A 16,038-nucleotide genomic window follows, 5' to 3' on the forward strand; every position below is an offset into this window, starting at 1 on the left:
CTGAGTGAAGTGGTGGTTATGGTCTCACTTTTTTATATCATCAGTCAGCGGGGGCCGCTGTTCATGGTCTGCTTTTTGATTGGTAGAGAGAGCGTTAGATTTTTTATTGGCCAAGAGAGCGCTGACGTCACTGGGCATGGTCCTTTCCCATTGGTTGGCAGTTTCTCGGCCTTAATCTCAGAGCGTAGTGGTTGCTCTGTGATGCCCTATGGTTCATAAGACGTACCCTGTGGAGGAGTACATTCATAGCTTCATTAAGGTCACGTCCTCCGTCAGGGTGTTCGTCAGGAAGGTCTTGTTCGTTGCTGCTGTTCTCAATGTCTTGCTGGGATGTTCCAATAGTTATGTTTTCAGGGGGCGCTGTAATAGGGCGTCGTGTCGCTGTCAGAAGCAGATATGTTTCTTGTGTAGTGTTGATGGTAGGTTTTTCTGCTCCTATATGCAGTGCCTCTAGTATCCATAGTCTTCGGTGGTTAGGGGCTTGATCTATTACTTTGAAGCAATTGATAATATCACTACGCCAGACACGTAGGTTGTGAGCGTCTCAAGCATGGTTGAAAATAGTCCCCTCTTGGTCTTGACAGGAAATCCGTGTCGAAAGATGCATGGTGGTCATTCCGATGTAGGTCGCAGGGCATCCTTGCGAAGGTCATTTGTACCGGTACACCATGTTGGTCTTCTTCAGCAGTTCCTGTCAAGGGGCGGGGTTGTACTTCATAATAAGACTGCTCACCTTCTTGCTGGCATAGTAGATAATCAATTGTACATTTTTCGTCTGGTCGGTGAGGGTGACGTGCTCTTTGATGATGTTTTTCAGGGCTTTTTCATTGTCTTTATACCGTTTGTGGAACCTCCCTTTGTAGAATAATTTAATATCTTCAGGGGAGGCCGGGTGGGGTTCTTGCTGGTACCAGTTCTCCAAACCTTTCATTACTACGTCTTGGATGTCTCGGTTTTTGTGTCTGTTGTTAACCAATACTTGGGTGGTGCATTTGAGTTCTTCATGCATTTTTCGCCATGAGGAGCAGTGGGAGAGGGCATGACGAACATAGGCTTTAATCACAGAGTTTTTATAATGCTTGGGCACTTGCTCTCACCATTCATGCAAAGGCCCAAGTTAGTGGGTTTGGTGTAAACAGAACTGCTGAAGGCGGTGCCCTGCTGCTCTACCAACACGTCGAGGAAGGGGGGACGGTTGTTTTCAGCATATTCTATGGTGAAGGACAGGCTGCTGTACTGGTGGAAGGCAGCCCATAAGTTATCATTCTCCTCTTGTGAGTCTGCACGGAGGAAGGTGTCGTCGATATAACGCACGTAAACGGGCTTTACATACATTAGCGAAGACCCGTTGTTCAACAGTACCCATGTAAAAATTTGCAAATAAGACTCCTGGGGGGAACCCATGGTGACTCCATCCACTTGTAAATACATGTGTCCTCGGTGGTTGGTGAACGGGGCCTTTTTTGTACATATCTCCAAGAGAGACCGAAGGATGTGTTCAGGGATGTGGAGAGGGGTAACTGAAGGATCTCGGTAGACTTGGTCGGCGATCATAGAGGTGGTTTCATCGACAGGTACGTTTGTGAAGAGCGATTCTATATCCATAGAGGCGATGAAGCCACGTTGCGGGGCCCACCGGAGAACTTGTAGAAACTCAGTAGACGACTTAAGGCTGTACGTGTCAGGTGAATAGAGTGTTCAGTCTTTTGGCCAGGTGGTAGGTTGGGGTTGGGGATTTGGCTGATAATGGGTTGCAGGGGGTTTCCTGGTTTGTGTGTCTTGATATTACCATATATGTATCCTGGGCTATAATCACCTGTGATGGTAGGGAGGTGGGTAGCGTTTGTTGCAGCTTTGTTAGTTTTTATGAGTTTGCTTCACATTTAATGTCGTCTACTGGGTTCTTTGTGACACGTACACGTACAGCCTTAAGTCGTCTGCTGAGTTTCTACAAATTCTCCAGTCGGCCCGCCCGGTGGTTTCATCGCCTCTATGGATGTAGAATCTCTCTTCACAAACGTACCTGTCGATGAAACCATCTCTATGATTGCCGACCGAGTCTACCAAGATCCTTCAGTTACCCCTCTCCACATCCCTGAACACATCCTTCGGTCTCTCTTGGAGGGCACATGTATTTACAAGTGGATGGAGTCACCATGGGTTCCCCCAGGAGTCTTTATTTGCAAATTTTTACATGGGTACTGTTGAACAACGGGTCTTCGCTAATGTATGTAAACCCCGCGTTTACGTGCGTTATATCGACGACACCTTCCTCCGTGCAGATTCACAAGAGGAGATTGATAACTTACGGGCTGCCTTCCACCAGCACAGCAGCCTGTCCTTTACCATAGAATATGCTGAAAACAACCACCTCCCCTTCCTCAATGCGTTGGTAGAGCAGCAGGGCACCGCCTTCAGCACTTCCATTTACACCAAACCCACTAACTTGGGCCTTTGCATGAATGGTGAGAGCAAGTGCCCAAAGCATTATAAAAACTCCGTGATTAAAGCCTATGTTCGTCATGCCCTCTCCCACTGCTCCTCATGGCGAAAAACGCATGAAGAACTCGACCGCGCCACCCAAGTATTGGTTAACAACAGACACAAAAACCGAAACATCCAAGACGTAGTAATGGAAGGTTTGGAGAATTGGTATCAGTGAGAACCCCGCCCGGCCCCCCCTGAAGATATTAAATTATTCTACAGAGGAAGGTTCCACAAACGTTATAAAGACGATAAATAAACCCTGAAAAACATCATCAAAGAGCACGTCACCCTCACCGACCCGACAAAAAATGTACAATTGATTACCTACTATGCCAGCAAGAAGACGAGCAGTCTTATTATAAAGAACAACCCCGCTCCTCGACAGAAACCACTGAAGAAGACCAACATGGTGTACCGGTACAAATGACCTTCGCAAGGATGCCCTGTGACCTACATCGGAATGACCACCATGCGTCTTTCGACACGGATTTCCTGTCAAGACCAAGAGGGGACTATTTTCAACCATGCTAGAGATGCCCACAACATTCGTGTCCGGCTTGGTGATATTATCAATTGCTTCGAAGTAATAGATCAAGCCCCTAACCACCGAAGACTACGGATACTAGAGGCACTGCATATAGGAGCAGAAACCCTACCATCAACACTACACAAGAAGCCTATCTGCTTCCGACAGTGACACGACGCCCTATTACAGCGCCCCCTGAAAACATAACTATTGGAACATCTCAGCAGAACGTTGAGAACAGCAGCAACGAATAAGACCCTCCTGACGAACACCCTGACGGAGGACGTAACCTTAATGAAGCTATGAATGTACTCCTCCACAGGGTACGTCTTATGAACCATAAAACTGCCAACCAATGGGAGAAGACAGTGCCCAGTGACGTCAGTGCTCTCTTGGCCAATAAAAAATCTAACGCTCTCTCAACCAATCAAAAAGCAGACCGTGACCAGCTGCCCCCGCCGACCGCTGATATAAAAAAGTGAGACCATAACCACCACTTTATTCAGCTCCCGCCTGAAGAAGGAAGAAGGCCTTCCAAAACATGTCGCAATACCTACGATCCCAGAAGCACTGACGACCCCTGCAGTCGTTTTTGGACCCAGCCCTCGGAATTTCCATCACCTTCGACTTTTGATATTTTTATAAATAAAACCCCTGCAATGAACTTTGGCATTTTACTTAATTTTGTCACTTAAGAATAAAAAAGGCTAACTAGAAGAGCTAAATGAATAATCTACAAGATTAGTGGAACCAAGGCTGCCATCATATTTGACAAAACATGTTTGAAAGAGGGCCTATACCCAAAGTATTATTATTATTATTATTATTATTATTATTATTATTATTATTATTATTATTATTATTATTATTATTATTATTATTTGAAAATTAATACTTATTATTAGGTAAAAAATTTATTTATCATACAAAACAAATAAACATATGTACCATAAAAATTCTCTCATCTCAGTAAAAAAGAGAGAGAGAGAGAGAGAGAGAGAGAGAGAGAGAGAGAGAGAGAAATTATTACTTTTATTAATTGTTATTCAATTTACACATTAAAGCTTGAAAACTTATAAACTATATAAAAAAATTAAACAAACACTTTTGCAGGGTTTCTCAGTATTCGCAAATGTTCATGTGTCTGTGAAAAACTCATGTATGACAATTAGGTTCCAATGAAAAGTTTGTGTGTCTGTGAATTCATGTAACTCGAATGGCTCAAGTTCAGGGTATTACTGTATTTACCCAGTAATTACATGATCGGAGCCCTCCCTCCTCCCCTCACATGGACATAAGGGCATAAACAAATTGAGCTCTTTGCTAAGTTGTTCCTCTTTCCCCCTGAAAGTGGGCGGGGCACGTCACATACCCCCAAAACATTTTGATATTTGTTTATATACAAACCCACGATTTATGATAGCCTTGCATAGAGCCTTGCATAGGCTGTCATCCCCAGCGTGTGGGTCTTGGGGTTGGCGGCCAAGTGCTTAACAAATTCGCTCCCCTTTTACTGGACCTCACGGCCTCTGCTTGTGCACAGATGTGACTACATCCCTATTCTGACTTATGCTGAGTGTTGCTCTTCGCCACCTCACTTTGGACAAATTTGCCAGGAGGAAACTTTGGAGGAAGGTTGCCAGGGCGACATAGGAAACTTTTTGCTTCCACAGCGCCCTTGGTTTCCACCCCTTCGTCCTTGTTTCTCTCTCCTGGTAAGCTTTCCGTACTTGCTGTCTCTCCTTCGCCCTCTACGCTCACTTGTTGGGTGAAGATCGCGGGGGCTGGGGGACCTCTTCTCAGGAGCCTCCTCTCACTTCATAGGGCAGTTCCCCTTGGGGCAAGAGGAGTCTCCCTCTACTAATCATCTTTGCTTTTCTCTCCAGGTTGAGAGTGAGCATCGTAGGCGCAGTGGTAGATGGCTGGATATCTCACTGTTGGATATTTTATCCTTGAGGAGTTTCTCTGTGACACTCATACAGTGGTTACTTTGGGAACGACCACAGAACCATGCCTTAGTGGCAATGGCATAGGTTCACGTCATTGTCTGTAATTTCCGCGTATCTGTAGTCCCTTTACTCCTGCTGTGTCTCCTGTCTTGATTGCTCCTGTTGCCCTGGCAACCAGTCACTGGGCAGCTGCTGTCGTGCCTCCTGGCTCAGCTGCCCTGGTCACTCCTGTTGCTTCTCCTGGTGTTCCTGTCACCTGGGGACTCCCATTGCAGCTTCTTGATTTAACTGCCCTGGGGGTTCCTGTGTTTCCTGACCACATCCTGTAGAAGTGAAAACTTTCCGATGACGCCCCAGCAACCTTCCTCCGAAGTTTCCTCCTGGCAAATTTGTCCAAAGCGAGGTGGCGAAGAGCAACACTCAGCATAAGTCAGAATAGGGATACAGTCACGCCCTTGTAAGATGTAGTCGTCTTCTTCAACTAGATCTTCGACTTCGTCTTCTGCTGCCTTCTCCCTTTCTTCTTCTGAGGCTCATTCCGAAACAGTGTTCGAAACAGCGGCGGAAGAAGAGGAAGGCTGCCTCTCCCTCCCCTAAGAAGTCCCGCCATGGTGCTTCTAAGGGGTTGCCTCCTTTCACACGGAGGCACTGGGATCTCTTGTCATCTCTTCCCGGCCTTCGGGCTTGGGAACCGAATTGCTTACCCCAGGGTCTTTCATTTTGGGAGTGGTGGGCGCACAGACTTCAGTTGCGCTCCTGTCACCATTCTAGGAGTTTTGCTTCTTGACTGGTGTGGTGTCGGGTGCTCAGCTTTGTCGAGTCACACCAAGTGCTCAAGAATCTTTGGAGTCTTGTGCATCCCGAACCGATGTCGGAGAAACCTCTCACTGTCTCGCTCAATCAGGTTCCCAGCCTGGTGTCTCATTCCTGAGGGTTCAAACACCTGGTGGGGCAAGGAGGAGGTTCCCTTCAGAGGTCCTGTGGGACTTCTGAGGGACTACCTCTCTTTGGAGAGAGAGTGCGTTCTCTCATTTGGCTCTTCCCAGCCCTTGGGGTTGGGGACCGATTTGCATTCCCCATTGGGGTCTCGTGTCTCTGGGGCCTTGAGTGCGCAACCTTTCGAGGCTGCACTCTCAATTCCAGTTTTTAGAAGTCTGTGTCTAAGACTGAATCTGTGCCTGTCCCTTCTCGGTTTTCTTCGGAAGCCGAGAGGAGCTTACTCCTGATGATTGTTCTTACGAGATTCAGGAGTTTTGCCAAGCTCTTGGATTCCTTGTGATCGTGAGTGCTCGACTAGTGAGTTGTGGAGTGTCTGTGATTCTGCGGAATCTTGGGCACTCCTCAAACCAGTAGTAGGGAGTTTGCTCTCCAGCCTGGTTTAGGCACAGGACAAGAGAAGGTATCGAAACAGTCAGGTGTTTCAACACTACCAAACATTCAGATGTTTCGACACTGCCTGCCTGCCTCGTTTGGAGTGTGTGATCGGTTCCAAAACTCGTGTCTCGGACCCTTGGGTTCAAGCACTGGGGTTAGCAGACAAGAATCCCCGTTAAACCTTCTTCTCGAGGGGCTTCGGTCTTGGAGGAGATTAAAGCATGTCTTGAGGACAGCGCTAGTTCACGGCTGAGCTTTTCCCAGGCTCGGTTCTCGGATCAGTTCACCGTACATCCAAGTAGTTGAGGATGGTTTTCTGGGTTCTGGCAAGGTTATCCCTCCAAGAAGAAAAGATCAGGAATGTCGTGGCCCAGGTGGACTCGAGGGTCTTCTTCTTCGGGATGCGGACACCCTCGATTTTCTTTTCGCAGAGATCTTCACGCCAATTTGTCAGCACAGTGATCTCAGGGAGAAGACCACGGCATCTCCTGTGAGTACTCTTCACTGCTCCTTGCAGGGGTTTTGCTGGGGCTGCCACGTCCTTGCATGCTATAAGGGCTTTCTCGACCAGATGAATGCCTTTTTCCTGGACAAGGAGTTCATTATGGTTGAGCCACCCAATCAAGCTCCTTCCCCTTCCTCTTCCTTGACAGAAACTATTCTTCTTGCCTCAGCAGATTGTCCTGGTTCTTGCTCATCTGGACTGGGATCTCTCGCTGTTTCTCTTTGCCGCAAAGGGTGTTCTCTCTCACAACAAGACGGCGAACCTGGAGGACACCACTATGGTGTCCCTCTAGGTAGTCTCCTGATGAATCTGTAATCCTTCACTTTTTCAAGGTTTTGCCTCCTCGGATGCAATCATTCCTGAAGAGGTCTCTGCCTTCTAGAGACTGTTCCAGTCTTGGGGGTGGGTTTGCCTACCCAGCACCAGACAGCATCCTGTGGGCAATTCTGGTGCTAAGAAGAGGGACACTGTCCTGATTCTGACCTCCAGTCTAGTAAGTCCTGAGTCGTCACATTCCCTCAGGAACAGACCTTTACTCGGTTCTGACCCCCTCTTCTGCAGAGAGTAGGTAGATACCACAGTAGTCAAGGAATGTACCAGGGCAACTGCTTTGTCCTCTGGACAACAGCAGCCCAGCCCTTCCTTAGCCCTTAAGAAGTCTCAGGTTCTAAGGGCACTCACAGAACACCAGCCTTCTTCATTCTCTTCTTAGAAAGTGCTCATATGTGTGTCTCTTTCAACCCTCTTTCCATAGGGAAGAGGGCAGAGGCATTCTCCTCCTGCTGGTGTCTTGATGAAGGAACGACTGTCAAGTCATTGGACTATATGACAGCAACATAGCTGAGACCTGGCGGTGGATATCCTTCAGGAGAAGTATCTATTTCCTCCGGGTCTTGGCCACATTCATTAAACTCCCATTCTGTCTCCTCTCCCATGTTCCTGACTTCGGGAGCAACCAGCCCAGCTAGAGCCTAGTCGTCTTAGGTGTCTCGTCGTTGCTGCAGAAGCTGTCCCCTCAGGGGCAGCTTCGCCTTCGATTCTCTTCACAGGGAATGAAGGAGATCTGCTTCTAGTTCCTAATCCTTTCCTCTCTCAAAGGATAAGGGAAGGTTTAGGCTGGTGCTTGATTGACAGGAACCTCTGAATATGTCTGCATATTCTCCTCGAGACGTGTGTCTGTTCTCAGATGCATCGACTGGGGAATAGGCGCACACTTGCAAGACCATTGTCTTCGAGGTGCGACTGAGACAGTAAGTACCTTCTCATCAACATCCTGGAATTCAAGGTAGTTTCCTGGCCCTCCAAGAGTTTCAGGATCAGTTTTTGAGATACATATGTACTCTGTGGTGTTGTTAGGCAACAACACCACAGTAGTGGCATGTGTCAACAAACAAGAGCGTCCCATTTCCCTCCTGTTACTTCGGTTGATTTTGTAGGTGCTCAAGTGAACTTTAGTGCACTCTGTAGAGCCATCAGCCAGATACATTCCAGGAAATGGAATGTATTGGCAGACAAGCTCAGCCTCTGACGGAGAGCTCCCTTCACTCAATTCTTCACAGAGAGGTTGCTCAACTTAAGGGCTCCCTATCATCTTTCTGTTCACCTCCCGGTTCAACAGAAGTCTGCAGGTCTTCTGCTTAATCATACCAGACTCACGGACCGCTACCGTGATGCATGCTGACATCGTGGGACAACCTCGATGTCTTCATCTCCCCTTTGTATTGTCTAATTAGCAAGGTGTTCAGCAAGTGTCGTTCACCCCAAATTTAGGTGAATGCTGGAAGACTTTGCCTTTTGCCTGACCTGCTAGCTCTGCTTCCAAGGCACCAAGAAGAGTTCCTCCCTGACCCAAACTTCTGTGTCAGTGACATGTGAAGCGGTTCCTCAGGCAGTACAATCCCTGTGCCTTCATGACTAGAGACTACAGTAAACCCCCTATATTCGCGGACTCATGTATTGGCAGATTTCTCTGTGGAACGTATCTACCCATTATTCGCGGAAAATTCGCCCATTCGCTGTATTTTTCACTGAGAAATATTCACTAGTTACTGTATTTTCATATTTTCATGACTAAATGCACTTTTTGTGATAAAATTATTAAAATACTCAGGTATAAGCATTTTTAGAGGGTTTTTCTTTTATTTAAACTATCAAAATAGGCAGTTCTAAGTGTTTCTAGAGGGATGTTAAGTATTCGTGGAATTTGGCTATTTGGCGGGGGGTTGCAGTATGCATCCCCTGCGAATATGGGGGGTTTACTGTATCTGGCTTCCCTTGCAAGCATAGGGTTCTCGCCGAGCGGCAGCGGAGATAGCTGGATATCTCTATCATCCTCTGTAGCCGTACCCAGGGGTTGGAGTTGTTTTCACTGGCTGGTGTCATTGACAGGACTTTTTCTCTGGTCAGAGCCATTCTACAGCAGGTCGCGGACTTCCTTGTCTCCTCCGCCGAGGGTTTCTTCTTTCCGATTCAGTTGTGAAAGATGTCTGCCCTGTCCGGCCTAGTGTTCCATCTGAAAATAGCCTTTTTCTCCTCAGTCGAGATTTAGCTACTGGTGGGAAGTTTCTGTCAGTCTTGCCATCTCAGGGGCCTCAAGTCCCTGGGTGACATGTGACTCTCATTTAGGGTTCCTGTCTCGTGCTTTGCACACGCCCTTGCGAAAGTCGTCAGACAGAGATCTGCCTCTCAAGACCACCTCTTGTCTCGCTCTGGCCTTCGCATAGAGGGTGGACAATCTTCATGGACCTATAGGGGATGGAGATCAATGCCTTGACTCTGTCTCGGATGTCATAGCGGACTCCAAATCAGTAGGCATCTATTGCCAGGTTCGAGTCCCTCTTGATCTCCTCGTCCTTGGACTTAGTAATCAATGACCCAGATCAATTGCTACTTTGTCCTGGTTAGGGTGCTGCAGTACTTTCCAAAAAGGCTTGACATCCCTAACCTGGATTTCGTTGACTTTTTTTTACTAGTACTGACTCTCCCGAGGGAGAAGTATCTAAGGACATGTCTTTCTTCTGGCTTCTTGAGGCGATCAGAAGGATGTGCTCTACAGCTCGTGACGTCGACACCTGTACATTTCGCTTGAGAGCTCACAAAGTCAATGACCTGGTCCAGCTCTCCCATTCCAAAAGATTCTGTCAATCTGGAAGCAAGATGTGGTCTCATTGGACCACATTTATGTATTCTACCTTCGGGTCTTTGCCCACAGGCCCTGGGAACCTTTGTTCCTTGGTCCTGTGGTGGCTGCTCAACAAGTTGTGTTTGCCCACAGGCCCTGGGAACCTTTTTTCCTTTGTCCTGTGGTGGCTGCTCAACAAGTTGTGTTTTCTTATCCAGCTCCTTTAAGAGGACAGGTAGCATCTTGCCTAAGGTGTATGGTTCCGGAAGTGAGAAGGATTCCAAGAATGACAGGCCTCTCCTCCTCCTCCTTCCTCGTCCTACTACTTCCCTTCCTTCGGGCTGAGAATGGGACTCGAACTGACACTTGCTGGAACTGGCATCTGATGCGGTAAGTCTACACATTGAGCACCCATTCTGTTTTTCTCTTTAGAGTCATAGAAGCAATCCCGCTCCTTCCTCTAGCAAGGGGAGAAAGGAGACCCTGGCAATAAGGGAAACCCTTTTTCAGGTCTTTAACTTACTGCCTCCGACTCTTTAGATTCTTCCCAGCCTGTTTTTGTATGAGTTACGATTCCTCACTCATTTGAAAAGGCCCAGATGTCTGACATTTGATCTCTCAGTTCCTGTACTCCGATCAATATGTCAGAGGATTGGTACTTCTCGCTCTTTCAACCAAGGAGGAGTAACCCAGGTGTGCAGAAGTCAGTTGAAAGAGACTCTCTCAGATTCCTCCCTCCAACCAGTGAGTCTTCCTAATGTGAGGGACCGATGGTTTGTGTATCGTGTTGGAACAAATCACAGTTTTTTAAAAGTAAATTGTATTTTTCCTAACTATACAAATTTTAGGTCGTTTACATTACATTTTTATGCCCACCTCCTGCCACCCCTCAATCCGAAACCTGGGCCGAAAGGCAAACTGGAATGTTTATATCCGGGCAGGTGGGTATGCCTGCCTACCGGAAGTTAGTTACTGCCTAACCACCTTGTTCAAGAGTTTAACGGCTGTTTCTAGCTTCGCCGTAAGTAATTCCTAATGTAGAAGACCTCAGGTTTGTATAGTTAGTTTTATAGTTTGTATAGTTAGTTGCATAGTTTACTTTTAAAGAATTGTGATTTTATCACTCAACTTGAAACATTGAGAAAATTCAGAATAGCTAGTCAGAACTTGTCAAATTTGTGTAGTAAGATCAATTTTTTTTACATTTTTCATATAAAAAGTAGTGCTTTGATGTCTTGAGTGTGTTTTAAATCTGAAGCGATCAGGCTTTGAGATTGAAGAAAGTCTTCCTCTTACCTTCATCTTGTTTATTATTATGTAAAACTCAGCTGTTTTAATAGTATTTTGAGTTTGTGAGTTGTCACAAAGAATTAAGGGAAATGTATGTAGCCAAGAATTAAGGGAAATGTATGTAGCCAATTTGTCATAGTATGGTAGTAATTGTCTATATTAGATTTATTCTGCTTTTGAAGTAAAAGTGATTAGATACTGGTCATATTCATTTGTTATGATAATGAACTTATATAATTAACTGTCAAGAATTCCACATCAACTACTGTATACACTTTCAGGTGTATGAAGGTGAACACAGCAATTTAGAAATGTGCCAGTCACACCCTGGCATTCCAATTTTCCATGAGGGGATGAAGTTTTGGAGTTGCTGTAACAAGAGAACAACAGATTTTCAGGAATTTCTAGAGCAAGTGGGGTGTTCTACTGGCTACCATTGCTGGCGTAAATTGGTAAGATTGTACTTCTGAGATATTCATTAAGTTTACCTTCTTGTATGGCGGCATTTCATGAAAGCTTTAGAGGCATGTTACTGCTGATTCTTTAAAGGCCATATACAGCAGGTTGTAAGAGATAATGGGTTGTCTTAAGTCCTTCTGGGACTAGTGAAAGCATAGTCATGATGCCAGCCTATCATTTATGTCTTTTCGACTGTGATTGTGTAGTTGTGTGCCTGAGAGTATGAAAGTATAGGTAATAGCCGAGTTTAGTATGTATAGTATTTTTATGCATAAAAAGATTTTATTAACTGTTGATGACTGACCATTAACCTCAGACATTTTGTCTCTGAAGGTGATAATGATTATAATAATAATATACAGTATATGGCACATACAGCCTACCTAAGATGTTTAGCCTGACACAACTATGTACTGTACAGTGCAGTATAATTTGAGAGCTTACAGTTTGTTTCCAGTATTTTGCTTTAATTTCTCTGCACTATTTAGTTCATTTTTGTATTTGTTATATCCATTATGTTTATATGTTTTACAAGTAAGTTACCAAGTAATTACATAGCTAACGGTTTCTAGTATTGGCACCTAAAAATTGAAACTCTCAGTAGCAATTCTTTTGTTTTGGTGTAGATGACTAGCCCCGCCCACTTTCAGGAAAGAGGAGGAACAACTGAGCAAAGAGCTTCAATTTGTTTCTGCCAGCTTACGACGTAGGTTGTGAGCAGCTGAATTTGGAATTCAGTACTTTGCTGGTTTTCTGATTGTGACTAATTGGTGAACTATTTTGCATTTGGTAGCCTTTCAGCAATTTAGATAGGCAGGGTTTTAATTGAAAACCTTAATTTTATATAAGTAACTTACCAAATAATTACATAGCTATAGTTTCTACTTTACGCGGCAGCTCAAAATTTTAAATTTGCAGTAGCTCTCTTTTATTTTGGGTGTAGGTATGTTGCCTCGCCCACTATTTGGGAAGAATAGGTACAAATTTAGCTAAGGAGCTCAATTCGTTTCTGCCAGTTAATAACTGAAGAACAGTTATTAGCAGCTCATGAGACATTTGAAATGTGGGTGGTCGGAGATTGTCTTTGGTGAAGTACTGTTATCTTTGGTAGCACAGCCATTCTTAGCTTATGATCTTTGATATTGATTGCTATTCATTTGAATGGTACTGCAGCAATTGCTAAATTTTGGATACTTGATTGTGACTTATTCATTTGGAATTTTTGCCATTATGTTGGACTCTAGTTTATCCAGCATTAGGTACTGCAGCAAAGGCTGCAAAAACTAGACTTACGTCGGCAAAATACGACGCACATACCATTTGTTGTACTTGTAGGGAACAAATTTGTTCTGAATGAATTGTGACGATTGTAAGGACTGGGAAAAGAGTAAATGGAAGATGTTACAGACTCACTGAGACAAACTGAAATGTGACTGAATTAGAAAAGCTACAACTAGGGCCGAAGCAAAGGCTTCTGCTAGTGTAGGCCATTCTTCAAGGGATGATATTGATGTTTTGCCTATCCCTTGACGCCTGTGACAGCTTTTTCTCCCATTTCCAGTCCTCCAGCTTTTCCTGTCACTCCTGTAAACTAACTCTCATTCTGCTAATGTTCCTTCCATAATTGTTAGAACAGGTAGATAAACTTAATGGTTCTTTACAGATACCCTTGTGAGTACTGGTTTTGGTTCAAATTTTGGGAACTCAAACGAAAATCGTCGTAAAGCGGAATGGACGCCAGAAAATTGTATAAAATTTGAAACAAAAGTTCAGTGGAAGGGCTTACTTTTAATCCTTTGGGTATACTGCATGTTGTTTCTTGAGGTCCCTTTAACTACATTTTGACATGGGAGTATCCAAACTGGTGGTTCAATGTAAAAGGTTGGTGGGTTTACTACAAAGCAGTCGTCGCCTCATGCAGTAAAGCCTGAGTACTGATGCCAGGCTGCACAAAAGTAAAATACAACATGTTATACAGTATTAGAATGGATGTACAGTACACTGTACTGTCTTAATTGATTCAAAGAGTTTATAAAAGATAAAAAAAGTGAAGTTACTTTTATTTTGACACCACATATTCTTAACCCTGGAAAAAGGCCAGGCATTTCAATGGATTTAGATTCCCCAGGGGATTCTGGAATGTAAAAATTTAGTATTAGTGTGGGAATATAATACTGTACAGTAGTCCCTGCATGCAACAAAGTACAGTACTGTACTGTATAAATACAGAACAGTCAGCATTTTACATTTAGAATAATAAATATATAAAAATTATAAAGAGTTAGGAATTCCTTACCTCATTTCAGTGATTGTCAAAGCTGTTACAACCCATCAGGCTAGGGTGGGGGAGATGGAGATTGTACCTGTGGGGAGCCTGCAATGATCAAGTCAGAAAAACTGCAGAGTTTGATGTATGTGTTACACTGTTCTGTATCAGTTCAGGAGCGCTCAACCTATGTTCAACAGTACAAAATAAAAAATGAATTGCTTCCTAATTTCAGTGATTTTTAGAAGATGGAGCCTAGGATGAGGGAGCTCTAGTGAAGGTGCTGGGCAGTCTGGAATATTAGAATGTTTTGTTACTTTATATTTATCAAATGTACTGTACATATGACCATTTATAACATTAAAAACAGTGAAGAACTCAATACCTTGAGTGATTTGAAAGATGTAGGCTACATGAGGAAGGTTTTGTACAGTTCCAGTAGAGGTCAGGTTAAAGGTTTTTGTCAGTCTGGAATGATAATGTACATGATAAAGATTAGAATAAAGTACCTGTGGATTTCATAAACAGTACACTAATTTTATAAAATGTATAACAATTTATAAAACAGAAAGTGTTCTTATCAAATTCTAGTTTTGGCTTGCTTACTGGGATGGGCATATGGTAGATGAGAACTGTGGGGGCTATGCAAGAGGCATCTGCAGGTGCTTGGGAGTCTGCAATGAAAAAGATAGAAATGATACTGTACACAGCAGACAGTACAGTACCATCTGATTTATAAGAAATTATAATAACACAATTTAAAACAATGTAGGCTAATAGAAATTTCTAAAAAGTGAAGAATTCGTCTTACCTGGTGGACATGAACCCCTAGACAGGTGAGTTTGGAGTTCCAGGGGACACCTGTCATTTGTGGAATGATAAAAGATAGAAATTACACACAGGGGTATGTATGCCTCAAGCTACCAAAACTGTATACAGTTTTATAAAGTGATTTGAAAGAAAAAAAGTCATGAAATCCTTACCTGATGGGGCTGGAGAGGGGATAAGGTCAGCTGAGTTGGGCTGGGAGGAGGCTGTAACATGTCAATCTGGAATGATAATGATTATGACAAGACTTTTACAGCAGTATACTAAAGCAATAGTGTACTGTACAGTGGGTGAAGTGCAGTACATTTTTTTGTAACATTTATAAAAATTTATAAAACATTAAAAAAACATTAAGAATTCCTTACCTGGTGAAGTTCAGAGGAGACAGGAGGTCATGTAACTCAAAACCCTGGAATTCTTCAGGGGAGTCAGGACTGTCATCACTACCAAAGAGATCTGGAATGGCATTTAATGAAATAAATTAGGTTATTCTGATGTAGTAAATATAAAATTTGTACCATATTACAGTACTGTATGTACAAATGATTTCATGCATGAAAATTATAAAAATTAAACACTTAGGAATTCCTTACCTGATAGAGCTGGAAAAGCTGCTGGGAGGTTACTGCAGGTACAGGTTCAGGGGCTCAGGTTCTGATTCATAGCCAGGTAGAGGTTTTGGGGAATCTGGATTATTTCAGTCACCCTGCAATGATACAAATGATAAAATTTATTGGGTTATGGTTGTGTATCTACAGTATGTAAATATAAATTGCAGTAACATTTTTATAAATATTATTACAAGTTATAACAATTTATATTACAGCAGTTAATAAAAATAAAGTTGAGAAATCCTTACCTAGACTAGGATTGGCAGGTGGTGCTGAAGAGTTCTTCACGAAGAAAGAGTCTAGCCTAGACTGCAGTTTTTCTTCAGCTGCTTCTCCTTCAGCGCCTCCCTGTGTTGTAGTAAGATCCAGCATTCCTCTGCGAATCCTCTCAAACCTGGCAATGTTAGGGTCCTCACCCTCAAATGCTGCCAAACATTTCTCCAGGTGAGCAAAACCTCTGTCAAGCATCCTTGATTGTTAATTCCTTGACCTTTGGTTGTGGTGCCTCTTCCTCCTCCTCGATCATCTGCTTCTCCAGCTCAATGAGGTCCTCCGATGACAATTCCTCTCCGTGGGATGCCAGCAGCTCAGTGACATCCTCAGCTTCCAAGTCCAGTTTCAG

General features: G+C 43.9%; 1 protein-coding gene across 3 annotated transcripts in view; it reads left to right on the forward strand.

Moving 5' to 3' along the window:
- CHORD (CHORD-like protein) overlaps window positions 1-16,038 on the forward strand; it is a 251,789-nt gene that overhangs the window by 100,529 nt on the left and 135,222 nt on the right. For all 3 annotated transcript variants that reach the window (XR_010855603.1, XM_067118301.1, XM_067118302.1), the window contains exon 5: window positions 11,534-11,704. Coding sequence is in view for 2 of the 3 variants with exons in the window: in XM_067118301.1 (XP_066974402.1) it covers window positions 11,534-11,704 (171 nt within the window). In the remaining variant the exon portion in view is untranslated. The remainder of the gene's footprint in view (window positions 1-11,533; window positions 11,705-16,038) is intronic.

The sequence above is a fragment of the Macrobrachium rosenbergii genome, chromosome 16, assembly GCF_040412425.1.
Source record: "Macrobrachium rosenbergii isolate ZJJX-2024 chromosome 16, ASM4041242v1, whole genome shotgun sequence".
NCBI lineage: Eukaryota > Metazoa > Arthropoda > Malacostraca > Decapoda > Palaemonidae > Macrobrachium > Macrobrachium rosenbergii.